Below are 24757 nucleotides of genomic sequence, written 5' to 3'. Positions count from 1 at the left end.
GCGAAGATTTCAACGGCATTACTCTCAGTGCATAAAATTAGGCACATGCACACTTCGTGCAGGATCAGGGCCTTAATGGAAATACCTCTTAAAGAACATAGTTAAGGACAGGGCTGGTTCCATGGGTTTTGCTGCCCCAAGCAGCGGGAAAAAAAAAAAAAAAGAAGAAGCCGTGATCAAGATCGGTGGCAGCTCTGCCGCGCTGCTTTATTCTTCTATGGCAATTCGGCGGCAGCTCAGTCCCTCTGAGAGGGACTGTACCCTCTCGCCCCCGCCGAATTCCCGGACATCCTGCGTTGTCGCCCCAGGGACCTGCTTGCTGTGCTGGTGCCTAGAGCCAGCTTTGGTTAAGGAGTTACACAAGCAGGAGCCTCAGTGTTTCTGTAGGCAGCCTGGGGGCAACTGACCTCGCCAGTGAAGTCTGTACTCTGAAAAAACATCCGACCATAGCACAAGGCACTTTCTGGGCAGATCCCAAACACTCCTGCACGTTTATTAAGAGGAAGGCTCGCAGCATGAGCACTGAAGGCGGGGGAGGAGAGCGGGGACCCGGCTGCAGAGGCCGCTGAGCTCTCAGGACCCCATTCAAAAGGCCTGCAGATGCCCGGAACTCCCGCAGGGGGCAGGCGCCTGGTTGAGCAATCGAACAGCGCCGAGATTGCGGGGGCGCCGGGCGGTGCTGCTGGGCTAGCGGGGGTCTGGGATTAGCGGCGAGGCCAGCGCAGTGCCAGGCGCTAATCCCAGGCAAGCCCCGGCCCCGGCCCCTCTTGCGACACGCGCTCGCAGCCCACTCCCCGCGGACGGACCCCCGGGCCCGGCGCTTCCTGCGCCGCGGGTTCTCGTCCCTCCCAGCCCAGGGCGCAGCTGGGGATTGGCAGAGCCCAGCCCCTGGCTGACTCAGGAGCCGCAACCTTCCCTTAAGTGCTGCTGCCGAGGCGGGGGGGAACCGGCCCGGCCGCGCAGGAAGCAGCTGCAGCTCCAGGACCGCGGCGCTGAGCATGGCCAGGCTGCCCCGGCATCTCCTGCTGCTGCTCTGGGGCTGCCTCTGCCCGGCCTCCGACGCCGGCCTCTACTTCAGGGAAGGGCAGCACTGCTACAAACCGGCCCCGCGCAAGCCGCCCGGGCTCAGGTGAGCGCTCGGCCCCGCCGCGGGGGGCGCCGGCTGGGTGGGGGCGAGGGGGCCACGTGCGACGCCGCTGCTACGGCCGGGCGAGAGGCGGCTCCTCGGAGCCGGGGTCACGGAGAAGCCGCTGTCAGCCTCTCCCGTGCCGGGAACGGCCCAGGGGCGCTGCCCGAGCGAGCCAGGCGGGCAGAGCGCAGCAGCCGCCCGGAGGAATCAGCTGGGGGTGAAATCCCGGAATGTCATTGCCCACGGGATGCCGAGACCACCCCGGCCCCTCATTACTGCACCCGCGGGCGTTCCCCGGCGCTGCCCGACCCGAAATGGCTCCTAGTAACAGCGGAGAACGCCAGCCCAATTAGTTTCGCTAACATCCCTGCTCATCCCATCCCCTAGGGAGGTGGGGAAATGGGGAGTCTGCAATTAGCCCCCGTTTCAGCAGAAGGGCCAAGGCTTCTCTAGGGGCAAATGGCCAGGACCCAGCTCCTCAGAGGGAATTTGGTGCCTAAATACCTTTGAGGATGTGGGCACAGGGTGAGTATTAGGGGGACAGGGATTTGCACTGCTGCCAAATTATTCCTTGATAGAGGACTCCTGAGCATTGCAGAAGGGAGACAATAAATCCATCCTCTTAGTTTTGAGAGTAGAACAAAAACAGCATGAAGCCTGGATTGTTTAGGGTGACCAGGCAGCAAATGTGAAAAATCAGGACAAGGGGTGGGGGATAATAGGAGCCTATGTAAGAAAAAGACCCGAAAATCAGGACTGTCCCTATAAAATCAGGACATCTGGTCACCCTAGGATTGTTTCATGTGAACTCCTGTGAAGGGCTGCATTGGCCAGGCCTCTCATTTCTTATGTTAATCCCACCTGCCTACCTGATAGCTGTTTCTGAGTTAACACTAGTCACAAGACCATATATAGAAGGGCATTAAAGGTCATGGTGGCTAGAACTATCATGTGACCTCAGGCTAGGATGGAAATTCTCATACATCATTGTGAGACTGGAAGCTTTTTTTTTTTCCCCTCTCTCTGAAAATATAAAAATCATCTCTGGGAAACAGGCTTAACTCTTACTACTTTGTTTCCATATAGAACCTACCCTCGACCTCACGAGTACCTGGACATCGCTAAACTTCCCCAGAGCTGGGATTGGCGAAATGTAAATGGAACCAATTTTGCCAGTACCACTCGGAACCAGCACATTCCTCAGTACTGTGGGTCTTGTTGGGCTCATGGCAGCACCAGTGCCTTAGCAGGTACTTGTTACTGGGTATCTGTTGTTAGTGGGTACTGTTTCCTTGGCAGCCAGTCCATTTTAAGGATCCCTCACATTCTGAATCTCTGATTTGGGGGAGGGAGGGTAATCTTCAATTTGCAGAATTATCAGCACTATTCGGGGTTGTCACTGCACAAGACAAAGGGCCTAACTCCTAAATAGCTTTGAGTATCTGGGCCAAGGTACCTGCCCTACATAAGACAGGGGAGAGGGTAAGGAAGATTCTAAAGTGAAGGCAGGTTTGGTGGTAGCATATGCTGTGGGAATTCCCCAACTGGCAGCTGAGGAGGGGAACTTTTTTTTCCTGGAGGAATGTTCCATTGTGGCAGGGGTGTCCTCCCTTGTTTAGAATTATACACAGATTAAAAAGGAAAAATTGGAGTGATTAAAACACATTTAGCAGAAGGGACATTGCTTGTGGGGTGGGAATGTCACACGCCCTTCACTGTACAGTTCTCTTCTCCCTCTTGCATTCAGTCACAGTTAAGCCCCAAAAGCCAGGAGAAGTAGGTAGATAAATTATTCTAGCAATACAGTGAGAACTGTGATATAACTGTAACTTCCCTTTTTGGGTGGGGGCAGCAACTCAGCTGGAGTTTAGCTTTCGGTGGAGCAGTTTCTCTGTTGCCTCTTCAGGGCAACAGCAGCAGTGGGACAGATGCATGTGGGGCTGGGCGCACGTTACAGTAATCCCCCACTTAACATTGTTTTGATCTTACATCCCTGCTCAGTTACAGAACATGCTCCATTTAAAGTTGTGCAGTGCTTCACTATAACATCATTTGGCCGCCTGCTTTGTCCACAGTTGGCAGCCCGCCCATCAGCTTCCCTACGCTGGTCCACACACAGCGCCTCCCACCCCCCAGCAGATCCCACAGATCGACACCTTCCCTCTCCTCCTGCCCTTGGCAAGCAGCTGGCTTGGGGTATTCAGGAGGGAGGGGGGAGGAGCAGGAAGGACTTGGTGTGCAGGCTCCCCCTCCCTCCTCAGTACTGTACTGTACGGCAAAAGAAAGTGGGCAGGGGGGAAAGAAGCAGGTTAAGGGTGGGGGTTTGGGGGAAGGGGTTGTGGGCAGGCCGAGGGTTGAGCCCTCCACCCCTGGGAAGCTGCTGCTGCACAATGTGCTTCTCCTAGCCTACAGCACCTTCAGCCTCCTCTTGCCTGCAGTGCCAGTGAGCTGTGCCTGTGTGGGGTAAGGCAGGGGCACCTCCCAACTATAGTACTGTACTTTATGGCAAATTTTTCCCTGGAACTTAAACGTCCCCATTTACATTCATTCATATGGGGAAAGTGGATTTGCTTATCATTTCATGTGGTCACATTTTTCAGGAACCGAACTACAATGTTAAGTGAGAAGTTACTGTATACAGGTTGAGCGGACATACTGAAGAAGTGGAAGTCTCACTATCAGTCACTCAGGGAAACAGAAGTACAGGTTTAATTGCTGGTGTATATGGTGCTCTACAAAACACAAGCAGATGCCTGCAGTTTCTGTTAATCTGGATAGATATAATATATAACCAGTGTCTGAGGTGGAGAGTGGTACTAAGTATAAGGGAGGAACAGAGAGAGGTGCAGAACAGAAACTAGGTTGGAGGCAGTGGGAGCTGCTGGGGAAACTAGTTGGGGACAAAGATGGAGTTATGAAGAACCAGGTTTTTAACTAACCCAAAAATGCAGATACCCAGGCAGGGCTTGGTGACCATGTAGATCAGAAAGCTGGACTTCAGTGTAAACACAACTGAAGTTTCTGACCATCTTTATTTACAGTTTTGAGAAAAATTAAAGATGCCCAGGACATTAAAAAAAATCAAATATATCAAAATTCCTTAACTTTAGTAATAGAAGGGGTGTCAAATCTCTGCTTACCTTGCTGTCACTGGCTGACTAGGGAAGTAGAGTGGAAGCTTTCTCAAGCCTCAGGTGAAGCAGTAGGAGTGTCTACTTTTCATAAAGAGCTCTTCTCACGCATCTGAGAAGAATTAGAATGATCATTCTGATTGGGGTAGCAGTATTACCTAAGGATCATGGCCTCATCATAGTAAGCATTGTACAAATGCTTATTATAAAGTCCTTTCCCCTAAAGAACTCAGTCTAGCAGACAAACAAGTGGGAGAGCAGAGAAAGCAAGGTGAGAGAGCAAGTAAGAGTAAACCAAGCAAGTACAATTGGGCATAAACTGTCAGAAAATTTGGCCCTTGGTCTCACTGCTGCCTAAATCTATGCAGACTTGAGATTTCAGAGCCTAGCAGAACATCCCGTAGACCTGGGATCTACAGCCAGCGTTACTGGTGACCTGGGGCAAGTCACCTGACCTCTCCGTTTTTCCTTTATCTGTAAAATAGGGATGGTTATACTTCCAGGCTTTTGTAACGAGCTTTGAGATCTGTAGATGAAACATGGTATAGAAGAGCTAGGTATTATCGTTTGTTACACGTGAGGGCTTTCATAACTGGTAGAGGATGTTAGGATTTATCTAATTAAGGACTGAAATGAAACACGTTCATCCATATATATCTGCCCCTGAAGCCAATTTTGAATGGAAAACATTGGCTGCACCTGCAAAACATACAGACACCATCATTTTGCCCACTCCGATTGGGTCATGGTGTGGGCACCTAGCCATTCTGTTAGCATGAACCACTGTAGGCTTTTGCACCCACATCTGTCTGCAGATATTTAACAGATGTAGCTAAGGAGACATAGCTGAAACATTTGGCCTGTAATGAGTTACAGACAACAGTAAAACTAACAAGCACTAATTATTTATTCTTTTGTTATTACCACAGACCGCATCAACATTAAGAGAAAAGGTGCTTGGCCTTCTGCCTACCTCTCTGTTCAGAATGTTATTGACTGTGCCAACGCAGGGTCCTGTGAAGGTGGAGACCACACAGGTGTTTGGATGTATGCTCACGACCATGGCATTCCAGATGAGACCTGTAACAACTACCAAGCCAAAGACCAAAGTATGGCAACAGATTGCAAACCTTCCTAGCTACGACTCACTCTTATTTGGCAGGGTTTGGTATTCGCTTTAAAGGAAATTAAATATAATTTAGCTAACACATCCATTTCTTTTTCTGCTTCTAGCTACTGCTGGCTGCTAGTGAAGCACCTGCTATCTAACTAGGAGAAGCAGATTCCCTTAGAGAAGCTATGTTTGGGTTTTTTTGCACCAGAGTCAGACAGCATAGTGTGTTGCCATCATGTCTGAACAAGCATTCACCATGCAGGCTGCTAATCTGAACTCGCTAGGCACTGATGTGCATCGGTGCTTTCATGCAGTAATATTTAGAAGTGTCATCTTAAGTAACCAGAGCAGAACTTCAGTCTATTATACTTACTTGCAAACAAATCCCTTGTTGTTTCTGTAGCTCCACTGAAGCAATTTAATTATTTGTATACTGAGACACTTATCAGGAAGTAATTTTTATAACCTACAATTGAAAAGCATGTTTGAAGGCTGAAACAGATAAATAGCACATAACCTTGAAAGATTGACTGCGGAGGCTGCCTTAATTAGCAATCTGAACTTGCAGCTTTATTTAACCTGAAGAAACAGTTTTCTCTGCTATATTTAATCTTATAATTATGGCCCCTCAAAAGGAAATAATTTTTTTACATTATTTCATTGAATAATTAAACTGTAAGAAGAAAAACACTAGCTTGCAATGTTAATCAAATGTCACTGCTTCTTTATAGCATGCAAGAAGTTTAACCAGTGTGGAACATGTGTTACCTTTGGGGAATGCCACGTGATAAAGAACTACACCCTCTGGAAAACTGCTGACTATGGCTCTGTCAGTGGGAGGGAAAAAATGATAGCAGAAATCTATGCCAATGGTCCAATCAGGTAAAGACAGTATCACAGGGTAAGAGTTATCCTGTTAATTTTCTTTTAGTTGTTTCCAGTTTATCCCATGAAGTTTGCAGAGCCTCCTTATGTAGCTCATTGAGCACTTCTTCACCAGAACAGGCCTTAGCAATGAAGATTATGTGCTAAACTTTTGCAAGATATATTATGATATAGACCCACGTAGGTTAAGAACTTTTCATTTGAAGTGAAAAGTGGGTGATGGATACTGTTCTCCTTTAGTCTACTATACAATTATTTTTGAATGAGAGCTCTTTTTGCTTGTTACAGTTGTGGCATAATGGCTACTGCACAGCTGGATGCGTACACTGGAGGACTTTATGCTGAATACAACCCCTCTCCTATGGTGAATCACATTGTATCTGTGGCTGGCTGGGGTGTGGAAAATGGAACTGAATACTGGATTGTTCGTAACTCCTGGGGAGAACCATGGGTAAGGAAGAGACAGGAGGGATGTGCTCAAAATGAAATGCATTTTTAAAAACTCCAGAAATTTCTATATCACAAGTTGTACAACTAGCTTGTTTATAAAAAACTGAGTTTCCCTCTTAGCCATAGGAGTTGTCTCAATCTATGATTTTTAATACAGCTGTCAACTAGGAAAAAAATCTAAACTGAATGTAATGCTACCCCACTACAAAGAACACCACAATGCAATAGCAGGCCAGCCTCTGTGCGGTGTCAACTCCGCAAGTCCTAATGCTGCGCTCATATGTGTATGCAACTCCCATTGAAGCCAGTGGTAAATAGCTATTGGAACCTTATCTCGCAAAGCTATATTTGGCTCTGGATAGTAGCATATGGAAATGAAGTCCTGGCTGGAAACAAATGAGTTTACCAGAGAACCGCTATTTCAAATAAGCTTGTTTTGTAAATCCCACTCAGACCCTTTGCAGGGATCTGCCTTCACCTCTAGTCACCCTTGCTCTGCGCAAAGTACACTGCTTATGAGACAGAAGTTACTTTGTTACTAATTTATAAACCTTTTGCCAATACTAATGAAAATTAATTTACTATAGGGTGAACTGGGCTGGCTGAGGATTGTGACAAGCGCATATAAAGGTGGAAAAGGAGCCAAGTACAATCTCGCTATTGAAGAGGATTGTGCCTACGGGGATCCTGTATTACCTTGATTGTTTCTAGGGTTTATGGGGTACTTTCTGGCTTTGAAATTTTATTTCCCACCCCCCCTCCATCAAGGTGTGTGTTTTTTGTTTTTTTTTTTTAATTAAAAGGCAGTTTAACTATTCTGTAGTAAAGAATGACCAGGCAGTTAAGAGGAATTCACTCAGATAACCATGATGTTTTAGAAGTGGAAAAACTGCCTCTAAATTTTTAACTTGCACTGCATATTTAAAAGCAGCTGTTAAGACAAATTTGCTTATCCTCTGCTTTACATGCCTGGTACTTACCAAACAACATATCAGAAGTTATAAGTACAAATCCTCTCATTGGAAAAATCATTCTCACTTGTCAATATTTAATCTGAAGGAATATATAAGATTTGTTTTACACTTTTGTAACAAAGGAGGTTTTCCTTCTAGTACAAACTTTAAAGTTTGCTCTAAGCAAGAGGTAGTGATTTCTTCTAAAAATTTGGGTTTAGACTTGCAAATTATATACACAAAGTAAATATCACTGAGCTACATAAATACAGAAACCGTACTGTTTTTTGTTCTCTATTTTAAAATAGTGTCCTATAGTCATTCTATTGTTTCACTAGTGCATGTCTTGCACTGCAGATTGTCATTTTTATCTGATTGAAAATGATGCAACAGTAACCAAATCTCTTTAAAACTACCGGAAAATGTTTAATATAAGCACTGATTGTTATTGCCTGATACTTTCTTTACTCTAATTCTAGGCTTTGGTATTTGAATGGCTGTGCTATTTTTCTGTACAAGGACAATGACAGGTGTTTTTTTAAAGGGGGGGGGGAATGGGAATAGGGTTCTAATAAGATATAGCTTTTAACATGTGCTCTTAACATACCATCTTTTCTTGTATGGTATCTTCCTCTTTCCTGCTTACTCAACCTTATGTGCCTAGTTCCCTAATGGTGTGAATTACAACCCAAACCGTATCAACTATTAACTGAACCACAGTTATTAAAATGACATTGTTTCTTATGTGAAGTGATTAGAGGGTGCACAAATGGATTGTTAAGAGTTAAATGGAATTTGTTTCTCAGCATTAACTTAGTGGGACCTATGGCAGCCTCTCTTGGCAGGGCACAGACAAGGTTTAAACAGACTCTGTACTTTAATTAAATGCCAACATGAGGTGCCAACGAAGGATGGGTGAGGGAATAGAGCCACCTTCAATGATCGCATATGTATATGAGTGAACTAAGGACACCTACAATTGCACAGAAACTGAGTGCCCCATGTCACCAAGGGTCCTGCTCTTGGACTGAGATGTTAATCAACCACAACCTACTACATGTTGCAGTATGTACTGAAGGTCACATTTACCTAGAACAGAGATTAGGGTCTGCATTTCAGGTACTCTACAGGACAGCAGTGAGCTACAGACTTCTGTTTTCCATTTTGGCAAGTTAAGAAGAAACTGATCTTCCAATGTCTTAAAATATCTCTAATTTCAGGAGCCAGCTGCTTTTTTGTTTTAAATGAAAGTTTAATTGTTCATCTGTGACCTACAAGTGAGGAAGCACATTACTCATCTACAGTTGTTTCATTGTGACATGGGCTTTATTTTACAAATTATTAGCTCCATCACTGTCCCGCTGATTTCTAACACCCTTGCTGCTGCTGCTTTGATAAAGTAACACCAGGTCCAGTCTTTACCTTCAATCTCAGAGGGAGAAAATTGTCTCCTAAACTAGCTGCCCAGCAAAATACAGAGAACAGGCTAGGGGCCTATGATCCATATTAGAACATGCAACATTGGTCTCAGGGATACAGTATCAGATAGGCCACAAGAGCTACATTCTATTCCTAGTTCTGACAGATGTTCTTTGTGAGCTTGGCCAAATGCCTTTACTTTAGCTGTCAAAAAAGGACACTAAATCATTAAAGTTGCAAAATTAATAGTCTTTAGTTACATGAACATAATTCATATATGCAAAGTAAAGTTGCATGGGTAACCTCAATTCTGCACTGCCTGACTCTTGAAGGCTCAACTTTGCACTCTTGCTCTTCTTAAAATTAACTTAAAAAAACCATTTAAGTTTACTAAAAATGTAAGTTCCACAATATGAAGTCACAGTGGTCCAGATAGGTCATCAGCAGAGTTGTCCCTTGAGGTCCACACCACAGACCTTTCAATTGGAGACCAAAATATAAGTTGTTGAGGCAACTCTAATTTTGACTTTTCCTAACTCTTGAAAGCTCAGCCTTAAGGGTTTTGTTTGTTTTTAACAGTAATGGGGAGGAGTTCGCTATCTGCCTCTGTGAACCCACCACTGCTAGGGGATGAGGTACACTAGCTGATCTTGGATTTCACTGCTAGTTGCTGACAGCAGAGTAATGATGAGATTGAAGAATCCTGGGTTCCATTCCAGTTTCTGGAAAGGAGCATTTTAAAATAAATTATAAATCCTTTTATCCTCCGCCCCATGGCAGGTAAGTTAGGCTGCTTCCTCCTCACTGCCCAGGCATCAATAGGGGGAAACAGAGAAATGCAAACATTCTCCCTCCTTTCAGTCCAGTTTCCAGGAGTAGCAATTCTAAGGCAAGTCCTGCTTAGCTGCTACAAGCAAGGAAGGAGCATGCTCAGTACCAACTGAATACTGCTGCCAGCCTCTAACAAACCTCAACTGACCTTATGCAAACTGAATTTTCAGAGACCAAATGTGTGGATTTTCACATGAACAGCAAAGACCATTTGCCTGAGAGCAGGATAATTCCTGCTTCAACACATGGAGGTAGTAGAGCTTCTCAGTGACACAGTGGTAAGAATTTTTTTCCAAACATGGGCAAAACATTCAGCATGGAAAACTGCAACCTGAATGGTTATAATTTGGTAAAGTTATAAGCTATTGAAAATAATTTATAATGGAAAGTGTTAGCCACTCTGAAATCTATTTATATGGCAGTCATGTCATGGAGTGCTTTGTGCTAGGCTCTGTAAGAAACGAACAAATGCTTACAATTTAAGTAGAGGACGAGAGAAGAGATGGCTATAGACAGGAGAACAAGGGAACAGTATTGGTCAGCATAGTAAGCACTAGTCTCGGCATACCAGTGGCCTAGCCATTTTTTGTAGGCATCACAGCAAAGGAGAGTTTTAAGGAGGATAATGAGGTCATTATCCTGATGTTTACAGCAAGCCCCTTCCAACCACAAGGGGCAGGAGAGGACAATGCATGAAAGTGCTTGCTTGGAAAGTTAAGAGGACAATGGAGGTCAATCCAAGGCCGGAGTCAACGTCTCAACAGCAAATCAGAGATGGTAGTAGGGTGGCTATGAAAGGCTTTTAGAGTAAAGACAAACAGCTTTGTTTGGTGAGACAGAAAACCGAGAGCTTATGGAAGACTGCAAAGAGTTAAAGTTGGGTGTCCCTTCTACCTACAATACTCCCAGAGGTGCCTGAAGCCTTGTATTTTAAATGTTGACAAAGCACTTTGGAATGCTCTGGCACCAAGAACTAGGAAGCACTAGTTATGCAAAAGATTCACCACCTTTGAGCAATGGGCCAGTGTTATGGTAGTAATAAACTAGAGTTGCTGCAGCAGCACTGAGACGGATTCCCCCTTAGGAAGCACTGTCCCCCTTACTCAACTACTACAGATTACAGTCTGATAGAGAGTCCCACTTGTATTGGGAGAAAAGAAGGTTCTTGCAGTTCTGCAGAAGAGTCCACAAACAATGGCAAGTTATCTTGTGTATTAGTGCACCCATGCCTGCGGTATCTCATTACCAGAGACTCATGAACACATTTGGCTACTTTGAGGGCTTGGTTTCTTTTTATGAATGTCACTCTAAACAACAATTTTATGCCCCTTGTTAGTTACAAGTGCAATTTATCTGGGTGAAATTAGGGCATATAGATATCAACATTCCTTAAAATAGCATGGCAAGTTTGGCTTCTCTGTGCTCCCATTTTTTTCCTGCACGTGTTTGTGTGCAAAACAACAGAACACCCCACACAGTTATGTTTTAAAAAAATCAGGCTAACCATATAAAGCATAAGAGAAGTCTCTGTCAAAGTACTGTTTATAAAAATATAAATTAGAATCTCAGTGTGTTTATTTCCACAGCTCGTCTCCACACTAAATTAGTAAATGCTAAAGTAATAAAAAAAGCTACACCAAGAATGTTTAGATATATTCAGATAATTTAGCTACAGTCCCAACTGTGACATGGTAATGAAACTTACCAGTAATGTTTAACACATCTATTACAAAAAAAAGATAGAATTCTGAACAAGGCTGCTTGCACACAGGATTTGTCTCTCAGTACAGAACTAGCCTTGATTATTACAACTCAGTTTGTGTTCCACAACACACCTAGTTTTTCAGAAGGTAATTTTGTAGGATATTCAGAACACTCACCTGTGGAACGCAATGACGAGAAAAATCATCCTGGGTTCTCCGCAGCACAGGACTAATTGTGTGCTCATCAGATCACACGATCAAAGCCTGCATCATTCAGGGTTACAGTCACTAGAAAAGTGGTGTGCGCGCGCGCACGTGTGTGTGCGTATACACACACACACGATCAGTAGAAGAAACTTCTACAAGCTGTGAAAGTAACAAAAAACATTCCTTGAAATATGACTGTATTTCTCATGCTGCTCTTAGGCTGGCAAACTGATTTTTGTAATAAAAATATCCTGAAGTATTAATCCTTGTATGGACTGACCCTTTCCCAAAGATGCAATAGAAGATCTCCAGAACAAAGTTCAAAGTTACTGTGCAATATGAATCAGCAAGCATCTCTACACTTCTTCCTTGTTGGCTGCCACTGTATTATCCAACTAGAGAACCCTACTGGTGGTGGGCATAGCAAGGAAGTGATTGTCCATAACCTCAGTATTCAGGGTGCTCTGCATTCTTGTTTTTATCGCTTCCTTAGTTCACCATAATGAAGTTAGATTTGCAATGAGCTTAAAGAAAAAAAATTTAAAAAAATTGTTCAGCATGTTGTTTTAGTTATAACTGCTTTCATGTGCAATGTCTACATTATATAATTGGTTTGTGACAATTCACTAGGTTAAAGTCTAGGGAACAGATAGACCCTCTTTGTTCTCAGGCATGAGTGTGCTATAGTGCCTCTCTAGAAGCACCAGTGAAGGACTTTCAAAGGAAGTCCCATCTAGCCATCCCTGATTAACGGAAAAATCTCTCCACATGGGTCTTTAAGAGGAAAGGGAAACTAGAATGTACACAATAGTGCCTGTATAATATATTCTATTAACTGTAATCCCCCTCCCAGAAATATCTTCAGAATGTAAGGGCGTACATAAGGGATTGAGGGTAACAAACATCTTACCTATGAATTCTGTGACAGGGTCATGTTCACCTTCTGTTTTAATAGTGCCTGCAATGCTTTCATTCTCTAAGATTGGAAGGAAAAGCTGCACAAAGTCTGAGGTATATGGAGGAGCAATTACATCCAGTACCTGAGATGTCAGACAGAAAACTGGAGGTTACTTTTCCAGTTTGGTGATTGGCAGAGACAACTGATTTGTGTTACCCTCCTCCCTTAAATCAAACTGTTGGTATGTTACTAATTCACATTTCTTTCACACCACCTCTAGTCTCCAGCCATGTGCTGCCTCTAGCTTGCTGATGTTGCAGACAAACCTGTTTAGATCACTACGGGAACTCCTGCCCTCTGAAAACAGTATGCCATGTCCTAGAGAGTGTCCAGTGTTAAGTATATATCTCAGAATCTGATGTGTCTTGAAATACGGGTATTTGTAAAAATCATCAGTTTGGATTAGACTATTGGTAGAAATTACCAACGGATATAAAATCTATATTAAATCTCATCTGGTTGTGCGTTAGTTGTCCCTTTTCAAAGCAAAACCAACAAAAAGAGCTACATGAATAAAAGTGAGCAGCTGACCTCAGTAACAAAGTATCTAATGAGTGAGATGTCTGTGTCTAGTTTCTCCAGACACTTGCGGATATAACCGACGACAGGTAGGACATATCCCCGACTGAGTAAGTGAACCATTCTGTCCAGAAGGGTTTTCTTCAACTCCAGCTGAAAAGACGAGAGGAAAAAAAGCCATGCATATGAATCAGAATCACCTAAAAAAAGGTGTTATTGTTCATCCTTATCATTTCAGTCTGTCAAGTAACTTTTTATGATGACACAATATTCTTGAAGCAAGTTCCACTGGGAATGTTGGTGCAGCAAGATCAGTCATCATGAGTCTAACTAACAGATAAGGAGCAACATAAAGAACAAATCCTTTAAGTATCACCTGTTCCATGACATCAAGCTGGGAGTGTTCCGTTTCAAAAAGCTTGACAAGAAGTTGCAGAACTTGGGGGTGAAGCAGCTGATGGCATGTGCTGATCTGCAAACATGAGGTAGTGTTAGGATCACCAGTACTTCTACTTTAAAAGACAGTTATTCAAGCAGGCTTACCCTTATTTTCAGTTATTGATCCAGTGCTCAGTACAGAATTCTTCAGGATTGGAGGTGTACAACTGCTATTCATCCCTTTGCGGGCTAGAGTTGCCAACTCCGTGGGATTTGCTCCAGGAAATCCCATCTCATGGTACCAAGCAGTTAACTTGGGGTACTGAAATGGATTAATCTCAGTAAATTTACTGGGTTACAGTAAACTGACTGATGTAATCCAGTGTGAGACTTCAACGGACTTTGGATCAGGCCCTTAGAATCATTCCACTCACAAACCTAAATATTGCCATTACCATCATCACCCAGTAATATATCCCTTAAGGTCTTACCTCGTCTAGTAATGCCAGATGCACTGGAGTGTGATCAGTCTGAAGCTGAAAATATCGTGGTTCTGACACTGTCCAGTCCACCCACTTTAATACACCCATTGCCACCACAGGAAACCTAAATAGAATAAGCTCCATTAGACAAACTGATTTTAGATACTCCATCCTAAAGCGCGGTCTTAGTCTTGCCTACAATCAGCTGAAAGTTTCATATTTAACTTAGATTAGAATTAATACTCAGAGAGGAAAAGAAATACTCTTCCTGCTACCAGCATGTTCACAACAGGCTCCATTGACAAAATAGAAGGAAACACTCAGCCTAGAGAAATTCCGTTTCCGTTCACAAGGATGCTCCTTCAGCAGAGAATGATATGTCCCATACACAGTGGGCAAGAAGAGCTTTCTCCACGTAATGTACTTTAAGGCTGAGCAGGCCCAAGAAAGTTCCAGTCAGATTATTCAACATCAGCTGTCTCAGACTTGGGGAAGGACTGGTGTGTGTGTGTGTATGTGTGTAAGGATTGTTGTGCTGAGAAAGATTCATTAGGTAGGAAAAAGTGACTCCGGTGTGACTCATCTCCTTCCAGCTGTACAAATGCACAGTCTTCTACAGTACAGAACATTTCAGTTTGGGGAATGGAGTAATAAGATGGAGGTACACCAAGCCGACTTGATTACAGATTGATCCTGATGAGGTATATCTGAAGCCTCAATGTTGCTTACTCCTTGCAAATGTGGCCATGAGACAGATCTTTCACATATCTGCTCAGAATGATGATACTCCTAATACTGCCCACAAGGAAGCAACTGCTCCGGAAAAGTGAGTTGTGAATAGAAATGGAAATAACTTCCCAGTTCAACATTCCCAGAAAAGGTCTTTTTGGGCCTAGTTATCTATTCAGAATACAGCAATTAGGTCAGGACTTAATTACTGAGAAATACACCTTCCCAGGAACAGCAATTTTGAAGAATGAAGGAGTTTCATAAAAAGTACGCAGCTATATTACATAATACAGAAAGGAAAGAGAAGCAAGAAAAAACAGACAGAAGCCAACATCTAAATAGCTATCCTCTGAAGCCAGGGACATGTGTAGCATTATGAATTACAAAACAGAGCGAGTTGCAGCTTTCACTATTTGCTGCCTTTATTACAATGTAAATTGTACTTCCTTGTTAACAGAAAGGAGTTTCAGCTTAGAAATAGACTTTCTACCTACCTGATGCACTGATAGAGGGTGCTCAGCTCTGCAACCAGTTCTGAAGCTCCTTTGTTTTCGTTGCAGCACAGATTGTGAACCGTTTCAACAGCTTTTGAAGTCGATTTGAGCTCGTCTTTGTTTATGCTCACTCTCTTGTTCTAAAATATTTCAGAATTAAGCTCTGAATGCAAGACTTGTGAATTTACAGGAAATCGTTGGCTGTTTAGGGAAAGACTTATTATATGACGCGTCTCACATAGCTTTACCTTTCTCAATGCTGAAATCTGTATATAATTTCTGAAGTTACCAAAGTACAGATGACTGTAAAGTACTAAAAATGTTTCTTTTGTATTATTAAAACGATTATTTTCATGATTTTAAATTAATGCATTTGCTTCTAAAAGTAGAGTTCAGATTTTCTAGTACAGCACAGACCTGCACTGCTACTCTAAGATATAATGGCAAAAAACCCCAAACATCTAATTCCAAACTTTTACTGTACTGGCCTAATCTACAGAAGACCTGGAGTTTCCATTTTTTTCAGTTGGAGCTGGGGATATTTAACTCCTCCAAAAAATCAGGTGCACACAATTTCAGCCTAAGCAATGATGGAACTTAAAACAACAAGCCTGGATTTTCCTTAAGTATATTTACATTAATGCATTAACTTTAACTTCTACATAGTCAAAGAATCTGATATTACCTTTTTCCATGTCTCCACTACACTGGCTGCATATGCTAATATGTGGATATATTTATGTTTATGGTCCTGATTGATCTTAGCACCTGGTTTAAATAGTGACTGCATGAAAAGGTCCAGAAAGGCAGGTACTCGAATCTGTGAAGGAAACACAGGGTATCATTAGTGCAACAGATTAAAAAGCACCAAATAAATATCTGCATCTTGTGTACACACAGAGAATAGGATACAATAATGCATTATCTGCTTAGTGATAGACCAGACGGTTTAATGGGTCATATTTTTAAAGGGGCGCAAATCAAAGTGCTGGCACAAAGTGGAGGGTACAATGAGTAGCACTGAGAATACTATTTAGGTATCTAAATTTTCCTGTTTTTTACTTGAACTCCATACATAATCAGGTAGTTAGAAATCTAAACAGTGTAATTGCACCTGTAATTAACTGTGCCCATAACAGACTGGGGACACAAAATTATAAGTCACTTTTTACACTCTGACCTAATAGTTCTTTTCCATATTTAACTTTGGGGAAGTGTTGTAAAAGCATTCTTAATTAGATGCTACAAATAGCATGTTCACATTTCTGTATCCCTTAATGAGAGGAGTCTCCATAATGAGTAACTGAGTGCTAGCAAGGGGCAGCACTTATAACTCTCTCTTGTTTTGGTGCTTGTACAGCACCTTGTGCAATGGGGCCTGAAGCCCTGAGTAAGGCCTTGAGATGCTTATGTTACAGAAATAAGAAGAAAAACTAAACAGTATAAAGAGGTAACTACGAACCAGTTCTACTGGAGGTGGGTCCATGCTTGTAAACATCTTGAACAGGACTGTGATGTCTGCTGGATTCAGAGCTCCTTTGGATAACATGGCACCGAGCGCTTGACATGCTCGAGGGTAGGAGGCTGCAGTACCCAGGGCTAGAGTGATCTGACTAGCATCGTGGCCTCTTGGTAAAGAGCAAGACACACATGGGCATTATATTTTTCTTAGGAAGAAACTGAAATGTTAATTTTAGCCTCAGAAACATATCGATAGAATAATCAGTGTTTGTCATCTAGTGTGCAGAAGAGAGCCTTAAAGACTGAACCCTTTCCTCAGTGAGGCCTTGGCTACACTGGCGCTTTACAGCACTGCAACTTTCTCGCTCAGGGGTGTGAAAAAACACCCCCCTGAGCGCAGCAAGTTACAGCACTGTAAAGCGCCATTGTAAACAGTGCCCCAGCGCTGGGAGCGTGGCTCCCAGCGCTGTAAGCTAATCCCCTTCGGGAAGTGGAGTACCTGCAGCGCTGGGAGAGCTCTCTCCCAGTGCTGGCGCCGCAACCACACTTGAACTTCAAAGCGCTGCCACAAGAGCGCTCCCGCAGCAATGCTTTGGAGTTTCGAGTGTAGCTAAGCGCTGAGATAATATTAATGTGGCTACAGTAGGAGATAAGAGATTTGCATAGGATATTTTAACACATTTTACACAGTCAGAACATCGAAATTACTTAATTCTTTCATAATGGCTACTTCAGGTATCCCAACACAGGAAAAAGGGCTTGTTTGCTGCTCTGTCGATATTTGTTTATTGACCACACCTGAGCAGCTCTCTTACTGTGCAGCTTTATCCTACTATGAGCAGGATGAAGACATTTAGGAATTCTCTATTTCAATTTGTGACTTATCATACTTTTACCAATGAAATTCTGCTCATGTGAGAAAGACAAATTAACAAGGACTTACTTCTCGTGAGCAAATCGCTGAACCTCCTGAGCAATTCTGTGCACAGCAGACCCACCTTGCTCTTCTTGGGCTAATATGGACATCATAGACTGAGCAAAGAGATATGTGTGTTCTCCATGGCAAACCATTTTCTGTAAACACATTCAGGGAGATGTTATTCGCCAGCGTGAAAAATCTGGCTCACCCTTCAACAAATATATTGCCTTAATAGCAGCAGCAAGGGTTAGTTATGGTGCTAAATAACTAAGTAAGATGTAATGTAAATGGAAAGGTGATACCATAGAAAATCAAGTACAGAATGACATCCTTGTATGTGATGCTATTCCAGGACAAGCTACATCTAGAGTTCCTGCTTCACTTTACTACCCAACATAGAAGGCTTCTTAGAATTCTCTCTCCTTCACCTAACTGACAGATCTCCTGGTTGTCCAGTGTTTCTCTTACTAAATTTAGAGAATGAATTAGCATTAAGCTATCCAAACCTCACATGCACTTGTCACAGTTCAGGACAACTGCATCTGTATTTTCCCTCAGTGGTACCCCAAGGGTACCCACCCTCAGGCATCCCACTCCGCATCTGTTGCCTCTCTTGGATGGACAGACATGTCTCTATCCCTTCTGACTGGGGTATTCCCAGGCCTCAGCTCCCTTGACTTTACTGTGTAATTCCTAGCACAGAAAGGTTGCCCTAGGGCACCTGCATGCTCTCTCTTCAGGACGGATAACAGTACAATTGCTTGAGATAAGTTACCGCACAGTTCTTTCTAAGCAAGCCTACTTTATTCTTAAGAGAATACCTATTAAAAACAATAAAAGACACACATGCTAATAAGATTACCAGAGTTCATCCCAACTTTCACATGGGCTTTGGCAAATGCAGTCTTTTAATACCCCATCCTAGGGGCATCCTTGTGGTTACAAGTTCATCAGAGCTTCAGCTCAGAACAAGCACACAGTCTTATGAGGCCCCAGTAGGCCAAGTCCTTCCAATCCTCCCCTAAGCACTGGGACCCTCCATGAACCAGGGGTCCTGTCCATTTGCTGGAACAGGAAGAAGGCCTTGATGCAGATTACACCCCAGGCTTTTATCCAGAAGTATTTCCTTTGTCCGTTGGTCCCTGAAGAATCCAGTATGAACTAGTATATTTATTTCTCTGCACGAACGTAACTTCAAAGGGTTGATAATGGAGGAAGTATATGAACCCACCCTCCCTCCTACTAGGGAAGGTACATACACTGCCACAATACAAACACAACTGCATTTTACTACAATGTTCCCAAAGGTGTTAACCCTAATGAATGAGGTTTAATTTAGTAACAAAGCAACATCAGCAAATTCCCAGTCCCAGACTTTCCCCCAGAAACGTGCATCTTGTACTGCCCAGTCCTCCCCTGGACAACACAAATTCATATAACATCTACAATTTTATTAATAGAAAATGATATGCACAAATCCCAAATGGAGTTTCCCAAACACTTCAATCCAAGCACTGTTGGATGCTGAGGAATTTCTAAGAGTTGCTGCCTTGAGCACCTGCCTTACAACCAACATCCTTCTGGGTCTAGATTTTCCAGAGCACTACAGTTATGCCAGGTCCTGATACCCCCGCTGTGCACTGATAGCATGTCAATCAGGACACTGGTGATACTGCTGAAAGCATAATGGGTTCTAAAATTCCTGCTAGACTTCTGCACCTTCAAATTATTCAGATTAATAAACCTCAAGAAGTGTCATCTCAGCGGCCGATACAAACCCTGGTGGTCAAGACTTTGAACGGTATAAAAGCTATTTTTGATGCATAACTCTTGGTCTACAGTTTTTTCTGGGGGCCCATAAACAAGGCTGCATAACTATTTCACAACATTTTGAAAATACACTGAAGTTTCTACACCATCACCAAGGAAGCAGAGAGATTCTTTCTGACAAAAGGTAAAAAGACACTTACCGCAAACTCTGGGAGGTTCTTCTCAAGGTTTTCTTCCCCTCCATCTAAAATTGTAGCCAGAGAAGTACGTAGCACTCGAGAAAAGACTTCTAATTGCTGACATGCTGTTGATACACTGGTTATTTCCCCTTGATAACCAGCATCAGATATAAGCTGTAACAACAAACAGCACTTAGAATGATTTTTGTATCTCAGCGCATCTTAGGAAGATTGGGTGAAAATACACCGCACAGAATGTTAAATGAGTCTCTGCATACTCTCCATGGAATCCAGGTAATACAAATAAATAATCATCAGCATCTAGACACTGACTGAAAAATATGACGGTAACAGGACAGGTGGATAAACCCAAGTCATATAACATTCCCTGTACTTTCTGAAAGGGAAAAAGATAAAACGTCCAACACTTAATATAAAACAATGCCTTTCCGTTCCTTCTCAGAGAAGGGTTTTGCTAATGTCATCAATTGTTAAAGCAAAGTTAAAGCAGTTCATATAAAATATAAGAAACACCATGAACTGAATTAAGCTTCTTAATTAAGTGTTCTCATTGCTATCTGGGACCACTAAGTTACCTGTAAAACCTTACACAAAACAAGTTCATGGAGGCAAGTTCACACAGGCAAGCCAGGAGACTATCTACTTCTTGACACACTACAAAAAGAGGTTAACCCTTGGTCAGCTGTTCTATAGTCTACACGAAATGGGTTGATGGTCAGTCTCCCTTTATATCACAAAAATACACCATAACTGTTGGCATCCCTGCAAGTGGTTTAAAGGAGGAAATCAAGAATTGGTCACCTGATACTTAGTGATCCTTCTAAAAATAGGGTGAGGTATGCTGTGATGAAACTTGTACTGAGGATATCTGTACAAATACCTGCTCTTCACCTAACCAGAATGCTATAGATTTCAATACCTTATATTTCATATCACCAAGCTCACTTTAAAGAAGTACCACCACATGGCAGTCATAAGGAGGGTGGTTTAGGTTGCCTACAAATGAAATGTAACAAACTACTATTAAAAATCACACATGTATATTACTGTCTTTGATCCTTGATTTAGTTATGTCAAACTAAAAAAAATATTTTTAACATGCAGTCTGCAACATTCTTCCCATAGAAAATAGACTTTTAAAATACACAGAGTTAACAATACAATAAATAGTATTAATATGAATGCCCAGAGACTGGGGAAGGTTACAGTTGGCATGTTATGGAAGAAGAATTAGAAATCATCGTTTCAGTAATAAGCTGTTTATTAGACTCCAGGATTGATTACCTTGACAGTAAAATTAAGCATCAGGCAGTCTGGATGGGCTTCAGCCAGTTTGTAAAAAAGATCTCTCCATGTAGGATGTGCTATCATTTGCTCAAGCCAGGCTGGAGTCTGCAAAAATTACAGTGACAGAAAGAAATACTGTTGTACAGTGCAATAAAAATCCTGAATTTAAACATTTATAGAATTCAACAGATTCCACTTCTTAAGCTTATCCAGAGTAAAATTTTTACATGCATTATTTCAAGAGTCTTGAAAGAGAAATAGCTAACTGGAACCTTGTAACAAAATAAAATGTATTCAGCTTTGAGCAGTTTCCACTGTCTAAGTGAACCTACAGGGCTTCTCAGATATGCAGAGTAATTTTAAGAGAGAGCTAGTTTTAGTAAAGTATTAAAGAGGAAGCTACAGCTTCCTTGCCCAGTATTTGAATCCAAGGGCCATATTTACCTTGGTCTAAAGAGATATAATTTCGTAAAGCTGAGCTCAAGAGACATTATGTCCAACAATTGCAACCCTGAGTTTGGCCACTGAGCAGCTGGTTTGTACTTGGCCATGTGTATTCTATGTATTACCTCGCCTTCCTCTGTAAAGATGGAATCTGCTTTCCGAGGGTCAAAGTGTTTGATGAGTAAACTTTTCAAGTGGTTTTCTACAGTTTCCTGAACCTGCACTGGCTCAACACCTGCAAGGAAGAAAACGTCACTAGGTGGAATCTAAACTGTCAGAGTAGTAGCAACTCCTTGTAGTTTCTCATGACTATTAGAATAATAGAACAGAAGTCATCTAACAAATTAACTAAGAAGCAAAAAGGGAGACAGTATTCAAAACCCAAAATAGGCATATCAAGCAATATTAGATCAGATATGAAGGATTTAGGATTTCTCTTTCCTAAACACAGACCTACCAGCTGTATTACACAGGTGCACACATGTGCAGGTTATACTAATCCTTTTCTCAACTTGTCTTCTCCACTCATGTGAGCAAGCTGGGCACTGACATTTAGAAGACAGCTAAATAGGCTGATAAGTATGTTTCAATATCTTGTCTGCTCACAAGAAAGCATATGGAGAATAGACAGTGACCCTACATAGCTACAAACTAAAAGACAGCTGCTTCCCATATGACAGATTCAAACACATGCCCACCAGCCTTCCAAGTACACCTCTACTCCAATATAACGCTGTCCTCAAGAGCCAAAAAGTCTTACCGTGTTATAGGTGAAACCGTGTTATATCGAACTTGCTTTGATCCGCTGGAGCGTGCAGCCCTGCTCCCCCCCTCCCCCCAAGAGCGCTGCTTTACCACGTTGTATCCAAATTCGTGTTATATCGGGTCGCGTTATATTGGGGTAGAGGTGTATCCTTTTGAATAATGTAATTAAGTAACCAGTATCTGTACTGTAATTGCAGTGATTTAAAAAATTTCTAACAGTGTGCATGTATTCTTTTCACACTAGTTACATTTGAATCTACCAAGATGTAGATTTCACCCCTTCACTACACCATGGCAAAGATCCAGCAAAAATTTATACTGTGAACTTGCCCCTTCAGAGGCAGAGCTGCAGAAATCCCAGAAGGTTTGACAGTAAAGAATTTCAGTCTCAATCAGTACTTTTGAGAACTACATTTACAAAACTGTATATTTAACTGATCCACAAAAAGCAGACTGCAACTAAAATGTAGTTAAATCAATATTAATTATGTTATGCTATAATAAGATGTTAGGTATTTCTAGAGTATCTATCACAACACTATCTAAGCACTAGTCTCTTTACATGGGATTAAAATAATAGATGGAAAGCAGAAAGTCTAATATACAATAGCTCCTTTCATACTACAATTTTAGTATTTTAGTGTTCATCACCACACTACCTCACTCATCCCTTGGGTACAATTGTGTTCTATTAGACAGCTGCCACATCATTACACAAAAGTGGAACTAAAAATATATTATCAGGTATATCAGGATTCAAAGCAAAAAAATGAATTTAGTCATATATTTAGGTATAGAATGGCAACTTGGACATCAACCACCTTTTGGGTATGATCAACGTTATATCTGCCAACAGTTCAGAAGTTTCTGATGTATAAAGCAAAACTACAGCCACATGACAATGTTAGACCACCGTAGCGTACCTGTTTGAATGAGCCACTCTGCCAGCAGATTTACAGTTTGTGCCACTGCAGTATAATTCTCTGACAGCAGTTGGATAACATTTTCTGGAGAGCCACCTGCCTGGAAATACCTGACAAAGGGATTAAAAGGGGGGAGGGGCAGTTATTTCAAAATTAACTGAAGAAACAGAAAGTATTCCACCCCTATGTAAAGGCAGAACAATGCACTCAGGTATCATTTTCAAACTCTCTGTTATATGCAACATATTATCATTACATATCAAAATCTTTTATACTCACCTTTTTAGAGTGTTAAATATAGAGGGCTCCATTATATAATCTCGAGTGGAAAATTTATGCAAACATTCTTGCTGGACTTCAGCATCATCTTCTCCTTCGCCATACTCATCATCCTGCTGTTTACAAACACAGAGTCAGAGTGGTTATTTCTCTTTTACATTTGCTTTTTTTCTACTGTGCTAGTTACATTTTAAATATCTTTCTTGTTGCCCATAAAGGTGCATATACACACCATGACTTCCTACAGCAAATGCCTTCTACAGCAGAAAGCACAACCTCTTAACAGAGTTTACTTCAACACCTACCACATTTAGGGGGGAAATGTATTTTTAGGGGGAAGCATGTATTCTTAGGAAAGTGAGCACAATCAAACCTTAAATAATAATACAACTGTAGACTCAGGGCATTAAATTATAAATCTCTTGGAGCAAGACATATCTCTTTCCTTTATACATTTTTAGCGTCAACTGCGAAAAAATCCAGGCACCAGAAGCAGCCATCAAGAATAGGATTTTTTTAAATATACCCCACATTTGCAGTACTTGCCACGTGAAGGGGGACGGGCAGGGTCTAAAGATCAACCAAGGTTGCCTGGAGCTCAACCCAAAGAAGACAGGGGCTCAAGAGCGCTCAGGTTTTGCTATCAAAAGGGAAACCATATTTTATTTTAACTCCTGAAAATCACAGAGGGGAACCCCTGTGCCTGCTCTGACCATGCCAATGGGCGAGCAAGTAGGAAGCAGGCAATGAGACACAACTGGGGAACACCCAGGGCACAACAACACACCCTCAGCACGGCAAGAGGAGAGAGCCTGTGCTGCTTTGGTGATGGAGCCGTGGGGACAGGGCAAGGGGAGAGTCAGCCTCTGGGAACACTTCATACAAGTGTGTGTGTGGGGAGGGGGATAGAGCCCCCCAGCCAATATTCCCGCCTCTGCTCCCCCTCCAGAAGGGATCTCCAGCCACAACCCCTCAGCCAGGCTCCACCCCGCGCCCCCCCCTGCACCCCCTCCTCATGCCTCCCCGGCTCGCCCTTCACCCCGCGCCCCCTCCAAACTCCCGTTCTGCGACTCCGCCTCTCACCGCCCCGCCATCCGCATCGTCCCCCCACTCCGCCGCGCTGCCGCCGAAGTAGTCAGCGTCCTCCATGGGCTCCTTCCGCTGCGAGCCTCCGCCTGCAACCCCCACCTCCCCGCCCGGCTTCGCCGGCGGAACCAGGCCTGGTCCAGGAGGGGGCGGGTCCCGCTGGGCTGGGCGGGGAAGAAGCGGAGCAGGGCCTGGGCTGGGCCCGGCGGCGTTGGCTGAGGCGGGCGGGCCCGGGGCTGCG

At 42.9% G+C, this 24757-nt stretch overlaps 2 protein-coding genes across 3 annotated transcripts; one reads left to right on the top strand and one right to left on the bottom strand.

The window, feature by feature from the left end:
• The first annotated feature begins 388 nt into the window (after positions 1-388).
• Positions 389-8406, top strand: CTSZ (cathepsin Z). Its single transcript, XM_050917821.1, has 6 exons — positions 389-1129; positions 2216-2379; positions 5190-5369; positions 6106-6256; positions 6548-6710; positions 7297-8406. The coding sequence occupies exons 1-6, from the start codon at positions 999-1001 to the stop codon at positions 7408-7410; spliced, it is 903 nt and encodes a 300-aa protein (XP_050773778.1). The 5' UTR covers positions 389-998; the 3' UTR covers positions 7411-8406.
• Positions 8407-11683: 3277 nt separating this feature from the next.
• NELFCD (negative elongation factor complex member C/D) lies at positions 11684-24621 on the bottom strand. Of its 2 annotated transcripts, XM_050917776.1 has the most exons (15): positions 24514-24621; positions 23431-23546; positions 23152-23261; positions 21589-21698; positions 21017-21124; positions 19733-19885; positions 17787-17917; positions 16845-17010; positions 16068-16202; positions 15383-15522; positions 14169-14283; positions 13676-13771; positions 13312-13452; positions 12733-12862; positions 11684-12346 (listed from the first exon to the last, which is right to left on the bottom strand). In XM_050917776.1, the coding sequence occupies exons 1-15, from the start codon at positions 24577-24579 to the stop codon at positions 12312-12314; spliced, it is 1752 nt and encodes a 583-aa protein (XP_050773733.1). In that variant the 5' UTR covers positions 24580-24621; the 3' UTR covers positions 11684-12311. The 2 variants fall into 2 exon arrangements, with proteins under 2 accessions (XP_050773733.1, XP_050773732.1); XM_050917775.1 differs by lacking the exon at positions 11684-12346 and having other exon boundaries at positions 12517-12862.
• Between the last annotated feature and the right edge of the window lie 136 nt (positions 24622-24757).

Source organism: Gopherus flavomarginatus, chromosome 11 (genome assembly GCF_025201925.1).
Source record: "Gopherus flavomarginatus isolate rGopFla2 chromosome 11, rGopFla2.mat.asm, whole genome shotgun sequence".
Taxonomy (NCBI): Eukaryota; Metazoa; Chordata; order Testudines; family Testudinidae; genus Gopherus; species Gopherus flavomarginatus.
The sequence above is the reverse complement of the archived record's forward strand: the minus strand, read 5'-3'. Positions and strand labels throughout refer to the sequence as shown.